The sequence below is a fragment of the Vipera berus genome (assembly GCF_964194415.1).
Source record: "Vipera berus genome assembly, chromosome: 2".
Lineage (NCBI taxonomy): Eukaryota > Metazoa > Chordata > Lepidosauria > Squamata > Viperidae > Vipera > Vipera berus.
The window spans coordinates 277,069,664-277,088,167 of NC_138203.1; the positions used below are offsets into that span (position 1 = coordinate 277,069,664).

The 18,504-nt window shown below is 43.8% G+C and overlaps 1 protein-coding gene across 3 annotated transcripts; it reads right to left on the bottom strand.

Moving 5' to 3' along the window:
• Positions 1–10,021: 10,021 nt before the first annotated feature.
• Positions 10,022–14,234, bottom strand: LOC308661484 (uncharacterized protein). Of its 3 annotated transcripts, none has more exons than XM_081316417.1 (6): positions 14,178–14,234; positions 12,789–13,335; positions 12,433–12,550; positions 12,236–12,318; positions 11,764–11,890; positions 10,022–11,002 (listed from the first exon to the last, which is right to left on the bottom strand). In XM_081316417.1, the coding sequence occupies exons 2-6, from the start codon at positions 13,200–13,202 to the stop codon at positions 10,194–10,196; spliced, it is 1,551 nt and encodes a 516-aa protein (XP_081172543.1). In that variant the 5' UTR covers positions 13,203–13,335; positions 14,178–14,234; the 3' UTR covers positions 10,022–10,193. The 3 variants fall into 3 exon arrangements, with proteins under 3 accessions (XP_081172543.1, XP_081172544.1, XP_081172545.1); XM_081316418.1 differs by lacking the exon at positions 14,178–14,234 and adding an exon at positions 14,046–14,101; XM_081316419.1 differs by lacking the exon at positions 14,178–14,234 and having other exon boundaries at positions 12,789–13,467.
• Positions 14,235–18,504: the final 4,270 nt, after the last annotated feature.

An 18,504-nucleotide genomic window follows, 5' to 3' on the forward strand; every position in this document is an offset into this window, starting at 1 on the left:
ATTCAGGCTTCTTCCCTCACAAGATACTTCAGTCTCCAGCGGAACCAGCTTACGTATCTGAAAAGCAAAACACAGGGGGTTGCAACAAGGTGACAAATTTGAATACTGTTAGACACAAAAATAGTCACAAATTGAAATTCACTCTGTTTGTGTTACAAATAGAAAAGAAGTTTATTAGACTTCACAACAAAGTCTAAAAAGTAACTTGCAATGCTGGTGGATTCAGGAAGGCAAACAATGTAGCCAAACACTGAACCACACCCCAAATTCCAAAATCCCATATTATACATCCTATCGCGACACCCCATTCCCTCCCCCATGGCCCCATTGGCTTAGGCTTTTGAGGTTACAACCTATCAGAAGCGCCTAAACAGAATACATTATCTCTGCCCCTGTTTGCTTACATTATACTAATAAGATCCCTCCCCTACTATCCTGTTTCTAGGGAAGAGATGTCTCCCATGTTCTACACCTGCGGGGGGGGGGGGGGGGGGGGAGAGGGGTACCAGGCACCAGAAGGTACTTAAAAACAATTCCTAGATGGTGACTCACACTGGGCCCCATGATAACTCCTGTTCTCCCCCTCCCTCCATCTGAGGCTTGTATTTTCCCCCATATTCTCAAAGCATCTACTCAAGCAATTGATTATAAAATGATTATTATAAAATATAAAATAGGATTACATGATAATACTAAAAGCATATATATTTTTATTTTTAAAGTTCCTCACTGCTTCCAGTTATTTTCCACAATACTGAGCATCCTTCTCCATAAATAAACAAATCAACAAAAGAAATTCTTATGAAGCCACCAATGTCTGGGAAGATGTGGGTGGGAGGGGAATCTTACTAGACAGACTCATTTATGTTTGGGGAAAGTTCTTAGCACACTTCTCTTCTTGCTCAACTTCTATCAAGGAATCAAAATACCACATAAATACATTTAAAATATGTTTTGGGTTTCTGTTTCTGTTAACAGATTATTTATATCAAATAATTTCTATTGCTGCCTAGAAAGAACTACCCTTTGCACAATCCAAATTATAAATGTCTCCAGGCAGAAGAAAATTCACGTGAGTGCCTATCTAAATCGATTTAGCAAGGAGGTTAATCAACATTTGAATTTCTAGTAAAACCTAAGGCAGCAGAACCCCATTAACCTCGTGGCCCAAACCCCTGGGTCAGGGGAAGGCAACCTCGGCTCTTTTATGGCTCATAGCTGGCTCAGGAATTCTGGGAGTTGAAGTCCTTGAGTCCTAAAAGAGCCGAGGTTCCCTTCCCCTGTCCTGGGTGAACTCCAGAAGCCAGAATTAACAAACCACCATCCAATACACCACCGACGGCAGAGCCACCAACGGATAGTGAGGCAAGGAGGGAAACGAGGAAACCGAGTTCCAGTCCTTACAACCCTCGCACTCAACTCTTTACACGTGGAACTGTAGCCTTGTGTACAACCCAACAAGAGGAACTCAATGAAGCTTTGCATACTCCACGCCCGCCTCCAGCATCAGAGGAAAGCCCCCTCCTCCCCCTCCACTCACTCTGAGTCACGTCTGGATCGCCCCCCGTGCGGGGATTCCCCACGGCCTCTTGGCCCGCTGGCTCAGCCTAAGGGCCGCAGCGAAGGGGAGCAGAATCGGACACGGCAGAAAAAGCAGAGGCGCTTCCAGCCTTTCCGGCAAGTACGAATCTGCCTTCTGATGGCGGAAGAGCCAGGCGCATGCTCAGTTCCCTCCGGAAGGCGACTGCCCATCCCTTCCAACCGCTGCCGAGGGAGACCCCTGGTGGACTCTCTGCGCTATGCCAGGGGATCCTGCAAGGGCGCCGAAGGGGGCCAGGGATGATGGGCGTGGGATTGGGTCTGTCTAACGTCTTGCCTTTCTGAATATGATTGCAGGTTTAGACTTTTCTCTTGTTAATTTCTGGGAACTATGTGTGATTTGTGAACGCTGAGGAAAACTTCGTTTGATGCTCAAAAGTCATTTTCCTCGAGCAGCCTCAGAAATTTTGCAAAACCCTTAGTTGCTCAGCATGCACCTCAGGAGATCTCCTCCTCTTCCCGTGTTTAAGGTGATTCAGGGAGGCCATGGAGGGGAAACCCTCCCTCTTCCCTCATGTTCAGAATTCTGGGAGCTGAAACTCAAGTCAGGCTTTATTCTCCACTTGCTTGGGATGACCAGCCTCTCCTTATTCATTTCCTCTCCAATAAAATAGAAAATGGAATGGGGCTCTTGCTAGTCTTAGGGGTGAAGCCTTTTCCTGCCCTTTCTTTGAGCGAGGAGTGGCTCTGATGCTGAGAGAAAGATGCGTTTCTGCCTGGTTTTGAGCCTTTTGCTTGTGAGGCAAATATGATAACCACTAGACCACAAAAATGATAGGTGTTGTGTATGCCACCATAACACCAGGTGGCATCGGTCAGGGGCCTGATTGGTCAACCTGTCCGGCGGAAAATATAGGACACCGGGTTGGGTGTCACCTGGCCGGCGGGAACACGGAGCAACCGGGTTGGCTGACTGCAGGGGGCATCAGTAATATATAAGGGGCACCAGGGGTGGGGGCAAGCCAGTTCCAGCATGTAATCAATAAAGGCATTACGTATTATGCTGTCTCCTCATTGTCTCCATGCGGTCGCCCACGCTATAACAATAGGCATGGGCAGGGGTAAGCAACCTTGGCTCTTTTCAGACTCGTGGACTTCAACTCCCAGAATTCCTGAACCACCATGGCTCAGCTTGGAAACTCTGCCTTTCCCCTCACCATGGCTGGCTCAAGAATTCTGGGAGTTGAAGTCCACAAGTCAGAGAAGAGCCAAGGTTGCCTACCCCTGGGCATGGGCAACTATAAATCAGCATGGCCCTATCGCTTGCCGGCCGCCTCAGGCTGGTGATTACAGAATTGTAAGAGTTAATGAGATGTTGTTCCTTATGCTTGGTGCCCTTCCAGAGCTCAGTTGGTAGAGTGAAGAACGGGGGAAACACAATTTCAGACACTTTCAGATTGTTGGTTCAGTTCTGGCTTTTGAGAGATTTTCTTTGACCAATTGTTGCCACTGCAACATTTGGTGGGGAGGGGCAAAATATAATGTGTTATTTAACCCAATAAGATGAAACTCTGCTAGGATATATAAATGATCTAAAATAGTGGCCACCCACAGTGGAAGGGGGCCATCCTGAGCTATCACAAAGGTGACCTGGATAAGCAAGATAGCCCAGGACTGGTCCCTGGTGTTTTCCTTTAAAAAAGCCACATCCTCACATTTACATCCTCACACCTACATCCTCCTGAACAGCTAAACCATTGGGAAGGTGCTAAGTTAGAGGGTTGGGTTAGCCATCTTTCAAAATGTTGCTTCTGCTACGTTTTCTCCCAAAACTGCATTGTGAGAAAGTCTGTATTTAGAATGTGCATACAAGTCATGTAAGTCTGTAAATGGAAAAAAAATCCCTGAAGGGACACCTTTCTTACACAGATTTTTGAAACCTTCCAACAGTTGGAAATTTGACACGGTATATAGTGGATCCCAGATAGCAATCATTTTTTGATGATTGATTACATTTGCGGTTTTGAGGGGAAGTCAAAACCCATCCCACACAAGCTGCCAGGAGAGGCATGATGCAGGACCCATCAGCCTGACTATTCTGGTTGGTGAGGTCCAGGAGAAGACCCTCCTCTGTTGTTGTTCCTGCCCTCTGAATCATCTTGCCCACCCCCACCCCCATTTGACATGCACCCCAACCCTCCTGACCTTTTGTTAAGGGCCTAAAGATCTGGCTCTGCCGGTTAGCTTGAGGCCCCAATGGGGGAGCATCACAGTGGAGGTGACTGATCGATCCCATCTCTATCCCACCTTCCCAATATGTATCTATAATTACTTTTATGATGGTAAGCCTCCAAGAGTTACCCTGTGATAAGGTGGGCAGCCAATAATTTTTATAAATAAATCAGTCAGTCAGTCAGTGTGACGTCCAGAAGATGACTGACACTGTGGCATCAACCTTCACAAACACATCCACTTCCTGGGACACCCACTGGAGAAGTTGATGGGAAATTAATTGACCCAGAGAATTCCAAGTAGGGTGTACAGCTCCATGTGTCAGATCCCATCTTGGGACAAAATGCAGCAAAGTGCTTGCTTCAAAGAAGACCAGCAGGTGATGCCCAGAGAAAGAGCAGAAGAAGGAAAAGATTCTATGGAGAGTTAACACATCTGGCCATAATGCAAAGTGGATGCAAAGATTTGCCCCCTGGCAGCATCCTGATTATTATTTTTTTCAAATCCAAATTAATCTGTAAAAGGAATTAAACCACTCTTGACAGGACAACTAGAGATCACTATGGGAGAGAATTAGTGTCATTAGTACCGAGATCTAGCATGGAGCCTCAACAAAAATAACAATGGATTACATAATAAAAGCACTGCAATCAAAAATTGCATGTGCCAGAAGACAGGATTCAGAACCCTGGATAGCTCCCAATGCGGGCTGCTCCTGCTTGGATTAATCGTCTCTAAGAAAAACACAATTCCAGTGCTGCTCTGTGGCCAATAAAATCCTCAAGAAAGGTGATGGCCGTTCGCCCCCATTTTTCATTCCAGAGGGTAAAACTCATTCAGATATTTAAATCCTACTGAGAAAAATCCTTGACAGTATGGGAATCGAAGCCCTCAGATGAAGAACCCAATGCAATAACAGTCCACCACCTTCACCTCGGAATCATCTCATCAAGGAGGCCGTCCCTGGGTGGGTTCGAACCACCATCCTTCTGGTTAACAGCCAGATGCGCTAACCCCTTGCGCCCCAGAGACTTGGCACAGGGCTTGGCATCAGCCTCCCTCAGTCCAGAGATTCAGGCCACCGAAGCTTGTGTTTGGTTTCTGTAGTGTGGCTCCTTTCCCCCCCCCCCTGCTAAAAACAAAAACTGGGATGAGAATTCAGACGGGTGACACTGCCTGCACATCCCAGAAGGGTAAAAGTTGAAAAAAGGCATGCGCCAGGCAGGATTCAAACCCAAGTTACAGGATTGGAGACCATGTACGATGTCGCTATACAACTGGCACAGATGCTAAGATTCGGTCTCAAGAGATGTAAAATTTATGTTTGAGGTTTCTCTTTTCCCATCTAATAGCAAGAGAAAAATTCCTCTGAAACCCAATATTCAACCAGCAGCCTGAGAATGGAATGTCAAATTGTAAAAAGATTAAACAAAACAAGAAAAGTTATCCCAAAGACGCTTTTTCGCAAGGTAACTGGACTTTATTGTTTTTCTTTGAAGACATTTTGCTTCTCATCCAAGAAGCTTTTTTTTCAATTTTATTTATTTGTGTATGAAGCAAACATTAAGTCAATAGCAGTTTACATCACATTGCGAGGAGGAAATAAGGTTGTCCCGTTACATATAAGAAAGCAACCACAAAGAAAGGAAAAATTATTGCATATAACAAGTAATAAAGTTCAATTAACAGCTCTTTTTGACATCCAATTGTACCACTAACTCCAAGACAAATAGTAATCTGTGTCCCCTTGTCCCCTTAACATCATAGTAAGCTGATCTGATTCTGCACAGTTCAATATTCTCTGAATTACTATTTGGTCGGGTGGGCTAACATCCATCTTCCAATATTGGGCCCACGCCAATCTTGCAGCAGTGGTTATATGTAACAACAAGTACCATGCAGTTCTGTTTATATTTTGTGGTCTTATCCCCAATAAAAATACCTCAGGACACAATTGTATATGGTATCCCAACATCTCACTTAGCCATTTCTGAATATTCTTCCAGAAATTCATAGCCTCTCGACAGGTCCACCATTGGTAGAAATATGTGCCTTCTTTGACACCACATTTTCAACAAGTTGGGGATGTTCCCGGAAACATTTTGGCGAGCCTGGCCGGCGGTAAATGCCAACGATATGCCATTTTATATATATTTTCTTTATATGCTATTGACCGTGTTAACTTAATGTTCTTAACCCAAATTTCGCTCCACCTCTCAGTATCTATTGAGCAACCTAAGTCTCTCACCCAGGCATGGACCAAGGCCTTCGCGCCCTCCTCAGCTACTTCCATAGCCATAAAAAATTTATAACACTTAGATAAGATCTTATCATCCACTCCAAACAAAATCCTATCCAGAGTATGGAGCTCTCGACAAATTCCAGGCCTCTGCCCGTCCTTCGTGTATTTACTACTAATTTGCAAATAGGTCCACCAATCTAAATTTAACCCCTGTTCCTGAAGTGATGACTTTGCTTTTAAGTTCCCATTTGAATCTGATATCTCTTTGTAAGTCAACTTTTTCTCAAAATTGTATAGAGTCGGAAAAATCACTGCTTACAGGGGTGAGGTCCAAGGTGGCACTTTATTATAGTATATTTTCCTAATTGTGGCTCAGATCTCAATCAAAACTCTACGTAAGTAATGCTTAGTAAAATATTCTGGGGTCTACCTCTTTCCCACCATAGGTGGGCGTGCCACCCCTGCTGGAGATCGTGGCCTTCAATTACCAACAAACGTTTACGTGCCACTATGACCAATTCACAAACCCATACCAGGATCGCCGAATTATAATAGTATTGCCAATTTGGAACCCCGAATCCACCTTGTTCTTTCGGTTTCTGCATCATTTTTAATCTAATTCGGGGTTTCTTGCCCTGCCAAATAAATATACTGGTACTTCTATCTAAATTCCTAAAAAAGGTTTTATCTAATCTAACCGGAGCCGTGTGAAAAAGGAATACCAATCTAGGCAAGACCTGGGTTTTAATCAAAGCTATCCGACCCATTAGCGAAAGTTGTAGCTTACCCCATTTCTCTAAGTCTTTCTCCAATTGTCCGACTAATTTTAAATGATTATCCGCCTTTATTGAAGAACATCTATCGGACAGCCATATACCCAAATATTTAATTTTACGAACTATCTGGAAGCCCAAAGTATTTTGTAGTTCTAATCTCTGTATTCCTGTCATATTTTTAACTATAATATTCATTTTTTCTTTATTTATTCATAATCCAGCTACTTCACCAAATTTCTGTATCCTATCAATAAGTCGGCAGCCAGAAGTTAGTGGCTATTCTAAGACAAAAGCTAGGTCGTCTGCAAACACCTGAACTTTGTATTCTTGATCTCTAACCTTCAGCCCTCTTATACCCAAATCCTCTCTTATTGACCTAAGCAGAGGTTCTAGAGTGAATATAAACAATGGGGAAAGTGGGCAACCTTGTCTCATGCCTTTCACTATCGTCAGTTCATCCGACTCTTCTCCATTGATCAAAATCTTAGCTTTCTGTTGACTGTAGATGGCCTGAATTACATTCAAGAAATAATCACCAGCCTCCATATATTTCAATTGTAATATGAGATAATTCCAATTAACCCTGTCGAAGGCTTTCTGGGCATCTAAAAAGACAAGCGCCGCCTGCTTTTCAGGATGGGTCTCATAATACTCCAAAACATCCATTATAATTCACACATTGTCTTTTAGCTGTCTAGCAGGTAAAAAAACCATTTTGATCAATATGAATAAATTCTAGCCGCCATTACAGCTGCGAAGATTTTGTAATCAGAGTTAAGAAGTGAAATGGGCCTATAGTTATGTATAAGAGTGTGATCTCCCCCTTCTTTCGGTATCAAAGAAATATAAGCTTCTAACCATGACTTAGGAACTTTAGACTCCTTCAACACCATATTAAAGATATCCATCATATATTTTATAAATAGATCTGTGAAGATTTTATAAATCTCTGCTGGTAGGCCATCAGTACCAGGGGTTTTCCCTGTCTTTTGTCCCTTAATCGCAATCTCTATCTCTCCTTCTGTAACATCCTTATTTACCAAATCCCTGGCTGATTCTGGAAATTTGGGGAGGTTCGAACAATCTAAATATTCCTTAATTTTCTCATCAGATATCTGCTTATTTGTGTAGAGTTGTGAGAAAAATTCCTGAGCAATTTCTTTTTTCCGTTCATTATCCACCTGTATAACTCCTCTCTTATCTTGCAATTGGTCTATCCATCTACTTTTCCTTTCCTTCTTTAATTTATAAGTAAGCCACCGGCCCGCCCTATTGGCATGCTCAAAGTGGTGTTGTCTGGCCATTTTAAGCTTATACGCTAACTCCTCTTGATCTAATAGAAGAAGTTGATGTTTACTAGCGTCTACCGTTTCCTTGGCTTTAACACCTAACGAATTAGTCTGTAAACTCCTCTCAGCAGTCCGCAACCTTGCTACCCACAGTTCCCTCTCCTTAAATTTGTCTTTGCTTTCCACCTATATATTTGATCGCTAACCCTCTAATATACACTTTAGCCGTATCCCACAAGGTCTGTATCGAGGTTTCACCATTATCATTGACCATGAAAAAGGTTTCCATTTCTCTCTTTACCATCTGTTGGAATTCTATCTCTGTCAAGATACTTGTTCTCAACATCCACCTCTTATTTCTTTTAATTTTATCACCTTTCCATCTAACCAATAGTGGATTATGGTCTGCCCAAATGCTAGGCTCTATCTCAATCTCTACCGTACGTGCTTTTAGATCCGTAGTTACCCACACCATATCAAGCCTCGACCACGATCTATGCCTGGGAGAAAAGAAGGTGTATTGATTTGTCTGAGGGTGGAAAGCTCGCCAAATATCTGTAAGACTCAGCTCGTCCCTCATATCTGCACACACTTTCGGAAGAATTCTCCTGTTTTCTCTCTTTTGGCTGTTCCCCGGTTTGTAGTCCAAATCCCTGTCAATTACTGCGTTAAAATCGCCTAACACAGATACATGGTCATATTGTAGATCAATAAGCTTTTGATACACCATTTGATAGAAATCAGATTGTCCATTATTTGGGGCATATATTCCCACCAAGAGGACCAGTAATCGGCCTATGCGTACCTCCAACATTAAAATTCTTCCATCATCCTTATAGATCAGGGGTGTCAAACTCAATTTCATTGAGGGCCGCATCAGCATTGCAGTTGCCCTCAGGGTGCCGGGTGGGTATGGCCAGGGTGGGCGTGGCCTACTGGGTGGGCGTGGCTAGAGTGCGTATGGCCTACTGGGTGGGTGTAGCCAGCTCTACATCGTTGGCATCAAGGGTGCCTATGGGGGCCTGGGCAAGAGTGGGAGAGATCTGAGGGTCTCTGGCAGAAGGAGGGTCTCTGGGCCAGGGCCAAGGCAGTGGGGGCCGTTCCCTCACTGTTTCCAGAATGGCTTCGCGGGCCACATGAAACCACGTTGCGGGCCGGATCCGGCCCCCGGGCCTTGTGTTTGACATGTCTGTTATAGATTAGTTTTGGTTCCAAGTGATTCCTAACATAAAAAATCACGCCTCTCTGCTTCTCATCCGCTAGCGCCACAAATAGCTCACCAAGTTCTGGACAATGCAGAACAGATTCATGTTGTTTTTTAATGTGAACTTCCTGGAGACATATTCCATATGCAATTTCAATAAGTTCTTAAAAACCCACTTCCTCTTCACCTGCAACTGTTAAATAATAGGCTGGACAAGTCACTGAAAGGGCAATTAAATGTCCCTAATCTCCACTGATACTCACTTTTCAGGTCCAACCTCCTACTTAGCCAAAACCACAACAGGATTTGGGATCCACTTTGTTCTGATTTGCACTAGAAAGGCAAATTATACATGCTACCTAACAAGGTCTAGTATTTATTTGGATTATTGCCCAAATCCTCCTTGCATGTGATTTTAGATGACTACTGGTAGTCCTCGATTTACAGCAGTTCATTTAGTGACAAAAGTTACAACAGCACAAAAGCAAGTAACTTGTGACTGTTTTTCACACTTAAGACCGTTGCAGTAGCCCCCATGGTCAAGTGGTCAAAATTCACGTGTTTGGCAGTGTCCCCTGGGTTATGTCAACACTTTTTGTAACCTTACAATAAGCAAAGCCAATGGGATAGCCCGATTCAATTAACAACTGGGTTTACTAACTTACCAACTGCAATGATTCATTTAACAAATGTGGCAAGAAGTCATAAAATGGGCAAAATTCATTTAACAGCTGTCTTGTTTAGCAATAGAACGTTTGGGATCAATTGCAGTCATAAGCCGAGGACTACCTGTATTTCTATTGAAGCTCTTCCCACATTTCCTGTATTGACATGGCTTCGCCTATATGTGGATCTTTCTATGGCAAGTAAGAGTGTAATTTCTCGCAAAGCTCTTTCCACACCCCATGCATTCATTCATATGGGTTCTTCCCCATATGGATTCTTTTATGGGAAGAAAGGTTACAATTTTTCTTAAAGCCCTTTCCACATTCCACACATTGATATGGCTTCTCTCTTGTGTGCATCCTCTTGTGGGAATTAAGATTACTGCTACAAGAAAAGGCCTTTCCACACTCCATGCATTTATATGGCTTCTCTCCTGTGTGGATCTTTTTATGAGAGGTGAGATCACAATTCCACCTAAAGCCCTTTCCACATTCCACACATTTATATGGCATGTCTCCTATGTGGATCCTCTTGTGGGAATTAAGATTATTGCTACTATGAAAGCTCTTTCCACATTCCATGCACTGGTATGGCTTCTCTCCTGTGTGGATCATCTTATGGGTATTAAGATTACTGCTACGAGTAAACGTCTTTCCACACTCCAGGCACTGATATGGCTTCTCTCCTGTGTGGACCCTCTTGTGGGAATTAAAATTACTGCCATAACTAAAGGTCTTTCCACACTCCATGCATTTATAAGGCCGTTCTCCTGTGTGATTCCTTTCATGAGTTCTGAGACAGTAACTATCACGGAAGATCTTTCCACATTCCTTGCAGGCATATCGTTTCTCCTCTGAATGTGTCTTTGTATGGGAAATAAAATTAGCAGATTTATTAAAGCTCTTTCCAGACTCCATGCATTTAATTCCGCTTTGTGATGGCTTTGTTTCATTACTCTTTGGTTGCACTTGATCTGTAAAGCTGTTTTTTCTCTCTCTCAGATGGATCGCTTGGCATTCCTCCTTGCAATTCTTATTCTCTTGCCCATTAAAGCCTTGAAAAAGAAAAATGAAAACTGTAGAATGAACAAATTTTTTCTTTTTAAATTTAGGAAAATATATTTAGGCGGTTTTGCTGGCAAACATGAAGATTCTAAACCATGCGGTTACCAAAGATGTATTTCTAAGTGGGATCCCTCCAATTCTCATATATCAAAACTGGATGACCTCCGAATGAAAGTAAGCAAAACCTTGTCCTAAACTTTGACCAACCGTGTGTGTCAGCTTGTTCAATGACCTGGGATAATTCCAAGGGGCCACAAAGTCCCCAAGTGCTATTGGACACTGTTATAATGCTGGGACAGCAACATACCCACTAACTCCCCAACTTCAGTGAAAAAACTCATTTCCACTTCTTTGTCAGATAGAATCTTTGAAAGTCAATAAAATTCCTGGATGGCAATAGCTGCCCACCCTCAACTTGGAATGATGCCAAACTCAGAAGACAAGTGGGCACATCTCAGTCAATTTGGTCCAATGGTGAAGGCACCAGACTAGAAACTGGGTGACTGGGAGTTCTAGTTCTGACTTAATTCCAAATGCTGGCTGAGTGACTTTGGGCCAATCTCTCTCGGCTCAACCCATGACACAGCATTGTTGTTAGTGGAAAAAATAGGAAGGAGTACTGGGTGTGTCTAGTACTCTGAGCAAAAAATAACAAAGTGGGATATAAAATGATATTTTCTTATCAGAAAAAACATCAAAGCCCCCCACCCATTCCTTCTCTACATTTCTGAGCACAGATGGAGGTTCTTACCCAGAGAAGCCAGATTCCTGGAATTCTCCAGCATGACTTCCCCATGGAGTGCTTTTTGGTCAGGATCTAGCTGAGACCACTCCTCTTCGGAGAAATACACGGCCACTTCCTCCAAAGACACAACATCCTGGACAAGGAAACATGTTGCCCACTTAACAGATAATCCCAAGAATAATCTGACAGTTTTCTTTCACCAATTAAACAGAGAGATTGTATGAACACAACGGGCATCTTTCTGCTGAATGAGATCTCACAGCTTTTGGCTGACAGCACAACTGAAGCTCTTTGGATCAAGTTGGAAGTATTTGGAATGCCTTTCTTTGTAGCCAACTAAAATAATTTTGGAGTCAATTCATAGTTGGGTCTTCAATCTACTTCAATCTTACATACCGCAAATGTATACATCAAACTCCATAGCAAACTGAAATCCATCCAAGATTCATGGACCTTTTGCAACGTTTCTCCTCCTTACCTGAAGTAGAAGTTCAGCCAATCCTTCAGCTCCACCACAAAGAAGAGGTGACTCTACAAATTCCAAAGATAGCTTTGTACTCTCTGTGAGAAAAATAGTGGAAGCATATTTGTTAAAAAGAGAGATTCCAATCAAGAGGAGCAAAAGAATCACGTAAATGTTGAAATCTCACGTCAGACACAAAGAGGTTTGGTTACCTGGCATAGTGGGCTGACTTTGATGTTTGTATACGGTCTCCCTGAACAGGAGCTCTCGAGAAGATTTGAATGAATCTTTCCTCCCCTTGGGATACTCAGTCACAGCTTCCAAAGATTTCTGGACATAATGTGATACGAGAAACAAAGAAAGAGCAAAGAGATAGAAATGAATTATCATATTGCACCTTCAAACTAGCAGACCCCAATGTCCATTGCTGAAACCCAAAACAGAACGGAAGAATTGCCTCAAATACATCCTCGACTTAGAAGTTAATAATCTCAGAAAACTCTGACAGAAAGGAATTGACAAATACAGAGTGATCCTCTTCAGATCTGCTAAGACTACATTCTCACACCTGGAACTCTCCTTGCATCTTCTCAGACTCCTGGGTCAGCAAGAAGCCTTCAGCCAGGGCCACCGCTTGGGAACTGGTCTCCGCTCCACACTCCCGCACCCATTTCTCCATCTCTGGGGGAAGGAAAGCCAGGAACTGCTCCAGGAGCACCAGGTCCATCATCTGGGCCTTTGTGTGTCGTTCTGGCTGCAGCCACTGACAGCAAAGGCGGTGAAGCTGACTGCAAACATCTCGGGGACCCCTCCCCTCCTGGAACTGCACTTTTCTGAAGTGACAGCATTGGACCTCTGAACTGTTGGCTTCCTCTTCTTGGCTCTTCTGCCCAGGAATTGCCCCATTCTTCCCACAGCTCCAAGACTGAGCAGCTGCAGGGCCTTTTCGAACTCCTGAATCTGCTGGACTTTGTCCCTCCATGTAATCCAGCACCAAAATGGACTAATCTTCCCACCTCTTCCTAATCACAAGGGGTCTGTCCAATTATCCAAATGCCATTCAGGCCTCTTCCCTCACAAGATACTTCAGTCTCCAGAGGAACCAGCTTAGGTATCTGAAAAGCAAAACACAGGGGGTTGCAACAGGGTGACAAATTTGAATACTGAGCATCCTCCTCCATAAATAAACAAATCAACAAAAGAAATTATTATGAAGCCACCAATGTCTGGGAAGAAAGGGGGTGGGAATCTTACTAGACAGACTCATTTATGTTTGGGGAAAGTTCTTAGCACTCTTCTTAGCACTCTTCTTCTCTTCTTGCTCAACTTCTATCAAGGAATCAAAATACCAAATAAATACATTTAAAATATGATTTTGGTTTCTGTTTCTGGAAACAGATTATTTATATCAAATCGTTTCTGTTGCTGCCTAGAAAGAACTACCGTTCACACAATCCAAATTATAAATGTCTCCAGTCACAGGTAAATTCACGTGAGTGCCTATCTAGATCGATTTAGCAAGGAGGTTAATCAACATTTGAATTTCTAGTAAAACATAAGGCAGCAGAACCCCATTAACCTCGTCGTAGCCCAAACCCCTGGGTCAGGGGAAGGCAACCTCGGCTCTTTTATGGCTCATAGCTGGCTCAGGAATTCTGGGAGTTGAAGTCCATGAGTCCTAAAAGAGCCGAGGTTCCCTTCCCCTGTCCTGGGTGAACTCCAGAAGCCAGAATTAACAAACCACCATCCAATGCACCGGCAGAGCCACCAACGGATAGTGAGGCAAGGAGGGAAACGAGGAAACCGAGTTCCAGTCCTTACACACCTCGCACTCAACTCTTGACACGTGGAACTGTAGCCTTGCGTACAAACCAACAAGAGGAACTCAATGAAGCTTTGCATACTCCACGCCCGCCTCCAGCATCAGAGGAAAGCCCCCTCCTCCCCCTCCACTCACTCTGAGTCACGTCTGGATCGCCCCCCGTGCGGGGATTCCCCACGGCCTCTTGGCCCGCTGGCTCAGCCTAAGGGCCGCAGCGAAGGGGAGCAGAACCGGACACGGCAGAAAAAGCAGAGGCGCTTCCAGCCTTTCCGGCAAGTACGAATCTCCCTTCTGATGGCGGAAGAGCCAGGCGCATGCTCAGTTCCCTCCGGAAGGCGACTGCCCATCCCTTCCAACCGCTGCCGAGGGAGACCCCTGGTGGACGCTCTGCGCTATGCCAGGGGATCCTGCAAGGGCGCCGAAGGGGGCCGGGGATGATGGGCGTGGGATTGGGTCTGTCTAACGTCTTGCCTTTCTAAATATGATTGCAGGTTTAGAGTTTCTCTTGTTAATTTCTGGGAACTGCGTGTGATTTGTGAACACTGAGGAAATCTTTGTTGAAGCTCAAAAGTCGTTTTCCTCAAGAGTTGCCTCAGAAATTAGCAAAACACCTAGTGCACCTCAGGAGATCTCCTCCTCCTCCTGTGTTTAAGAGGATTCAGGCAGGCCATGAATGGGAAACCCTCCCTTTTCCCTCATGTTCAGAATTCTGGGAGCTGAAACTCGAGTCAGGCTTTATTCTCCACTCGCTTGGGATGACCAGCATTCTTTGATCCGTGGCTTGAAATCAGCCTCTCCTCATTCATTCCCTCCCCAATAAAATAGAAATTGGAATGGGTTTCTTGCTTGTCTTAGGGATGAAGCCTTTTCCTGCCCTTTCTCTGAGCGAGAAGTGGCTCTGATGCTGAGAAAAAGATGCGTTTCTGCCTGGTTTTGAGCCTTTTGCCTTTGAGGCAAATGTGAAAATCACTAGACCACAAAAAACGATAGGCATTTTAAGGGTAAACAACCTTGGCTCTTTTATGACTTGTGGACTGCCTTTCCACTCAGCATGGCTGGCTCAGGAATTCTGGGAGTTGAAGCCCACAAGTCATAAAAGAGCCAAGGTTGCCCACCCCTGGGCATGGGCAACTATAAATCAGCATGGCCTTATCGCTTGCTGCCCACCTTAGTCTGGTGATTACAGCATTGTGTTAATGAGATGTTGTTCCTTATTCTTGGTGCCCTTCCAGAGCTCAGCTGGTAGAGTGAAGGATGGGGGAAGCACAATTTCAAACACTCTCAGACTGTTGGTTCAGTCCTGGCTGTTGAGAGGGGTTTTTTGACCAAATATCGCCACTGCAACATGTGGGGGGAGGGGCAAAATATAACGTGTATAACCCAATAAGATGAAACTCTGCTAGGATATATAAACCGGACTGGTACAGGTCCAGATAGTCCGCTTCATCCAGGAATTGAGGGAGTTGATACACCACAACACTCTCGACAACCTTCGCTACAAAGCAAAGGTTGGAGACAGGACAGTAGTTATTCAACAAGGCCGGGTCCAGAGCAGGCTTCTTGAGGAGGGGCCTCACCACCGCCTCTTAAGGCAGAGGGGAAGACACCCTCCATCAAAGAAGCATTGACAACTGCCTGGAGCCACATTATAATAATGTGGAGATCTGTAATAATATGTATTTGTTTGAAATGGAAATATTGTAACTCGGATACCACGCTGCTTCTTAAAGATATTATTGTAAATATTGGAAAACTAATAAAATATTATAAAAAAACCCCCATCTGAACATCAACTGGAACAAAGGGACCAGGCCCGTCAGCAATTTCTTCTACATTCCCCCCCCACTTTTGCTAATTGTTCCTCTAAAATTTGCCTTATAGGGGTATACAATGGCTGTGAAGAAGCAGAAGAATTAACCTCTACATGAGGAGCTGAAGGTTCAATTAAAGGTAACTTCGGAGGAAAAAAAAATATTTGATTATAATTAGGTGGAGGTTTTGTGGTCAATTGTTGTCCTGCCAAAGCATCAGAGCCAAATTTTTCCACTGCTTGACGGCATTGAAACCATAGATGTAATATCTGGAGCCCGGGGTTCAAGATGTAAAGTATGCCCTATCTTTACCCAGTCCTGTAAACGGAGTGTCCCGTGCTCCGGATACCAAGGACAATGTTTCCCTATCTCTCCTACGAGCTTCTTTATCTCTGCCACAGGTGCTTTAAGCCCTGACTTTTGTAGCAGGAAAGTTAGTTCCTCTACATGCTGTTGCTGCTGAGATAGATTGCAACCCATACTTACCTCTGAGGGGTCCCGTAGGAGGAAGGTACCTTTGGGGTCTATTCCAGACGAAGGTAAATATGTTGAAAGTTGCTCCCCTGGAGGGAGGTCCTATTCCAAATCTCTTTTTGTTTGTTTTTAAAGATTTATACCCCTTCATGGATTACTGCCCCCTTCATGGATTACTGCCTTGTCGTGGCGAAGGGGCTTGCGTAATTCAATGAAGCTATGAGCTATGCCGTGCAGGGCCACCCAAGACGGAAAGGTCATAGCAGAGAGTTCTGACAAAACGTGATCCACTGGAGAAGGAAATGGCAAACCACTCCAGTATCTTTGCCATGAAAACCCTATGGACAGTACCAAAAGGCAAAACGATATGACGCTGGAAGATGAGCCCCTCAGGTCAGAAGGCGTCCAATATGCTACTGGGGAAGAGCAGAGGGCTAGTACTAGTAGCGCCAGAAAGAATGAAGCGACTGGGCCAAAGCCGAAAGGACGCTCAGCTGTGGATATGTCTGGTGGTGAAAGGAAAGTCCGATGCTGTAAAGATTTTTTCTCCATAGGAACCTGGAATGTAAGATCCATGAATCAAGGAAAGCTGGACGTGGTCAAACAAGAGATGACAAGACTAAACATCGACATCTTAGGTATCAGCGAACTAAAATGGACAGGAATGGGTGAATTTAATTCAGATGACCATCAGGTATACTACTGCGGGCAAGAATCCCTCAGAAGAAATGGAGTAGCCTTCATAGTCAATAAAAAAGTAGGAAAAGCAATACTGGGATACAATCCTCAAAATGACAGAATGATCTCAGTTCGAATCCAAGGCAAACCATTCAATATCACAGTAGTCCAAGTCTATGCCCCAACCACCGGTGCTGAAGAGGATGAAATTGACCGGTTCTATGAAGCCCTACAGCACCTTATAGAACTAACACCCAAAAATGATGTCCTTATCATCATGGGGGATTGGAATGCTAAAGTAGGAAGCCAAAAGATAACGGGAATAACAGGCAAGTTTGGCCTTGGAGTACAAAATGAAGCAGGGCACAGGCTGATAGAATTTTGTCAAGGGAATACTATGGTGATAGCAAACACTCTTTTCCAACAACCCAAGAGACGGCTCTACACATGGACATCACCAGACGGTCAACACAGAAATCAGATTGACTATATGCTCTGCAGCCAAAGATGGAGAAGCTCTATACAGTCAGTAAAAACAAGACCAGGAGCTGACTGTGGATCAGACCATGAGCTTCTTGTTGCAAAGTTTAGGCTTAAATTAAAGAAAGTAGGGAAAAGCGCTAGGCCAGTCAGGTATGAATTAAATCATATCCCTGTTGAATATACAGTAGAGGTGACAAATAGATTTAAGGAATTAGATCTGATAGACAGAGTGCCTGAAGAACTATGGACAGAGGTTCGCAACATTGTACAACAGGTAGCAACCAAAACCATCCCAAAGAAAAAGAAATGCAAGAAAGCAAAATGGCTGTCTGAGAAAGCTTTGCAAATAGCTGAGGAAAGGAGGGAAGCGAAAGGCAAGGGAGAAAAAGAAAGATATGCCCAATTAAATGCAGAATTCCAAAGAATAGCTAGAAGAGATAAGAATGCCTTCTTAAATGAACAATGCAAAGAAATAGAAGAAAACAATAGAATAGGGAGGACCAGAGATCTTTTCAAGAAAATTGGAGAGATGAAAGGAACGTTTCATGCAAAAATGGGCATGATAAAGGACCAAAATGGCAGGGACCTAACAGAGGCAGAAGAGATTAAGAAGAGGTGGCAAAATTACACAGAAGAACTATACAAGAATGAGCTTAACGTCCCTGATAATCATAATGAGGTGGTCACTGACCTCGAGCCAGACATCCTAGAATGTGAAGTGAAGTGGGCCTTAGAAAAGCTGAGCAACAACAAAGCTAGTGGAGGTGACAGTATTCCAGCTGAGCTATTCAAAATCTTAAAAGATGATGCAGTAAAAGTGCTACACTCAATTTGCCAGCAAATTTGGAAAACTCAACAGTGGCCACAGGATTGGAAAAGATCAGTTTACATTCCAATTCCAAAGAAAGGCAGTGCCAAAGAATGTTCAAACTATCGCACCATTGCACTCATTTCTCATGCTAGTAAAGTTATGCTTAAAATTCTACAAGCTAGACTCCAGCAGTATGTGGATCGAG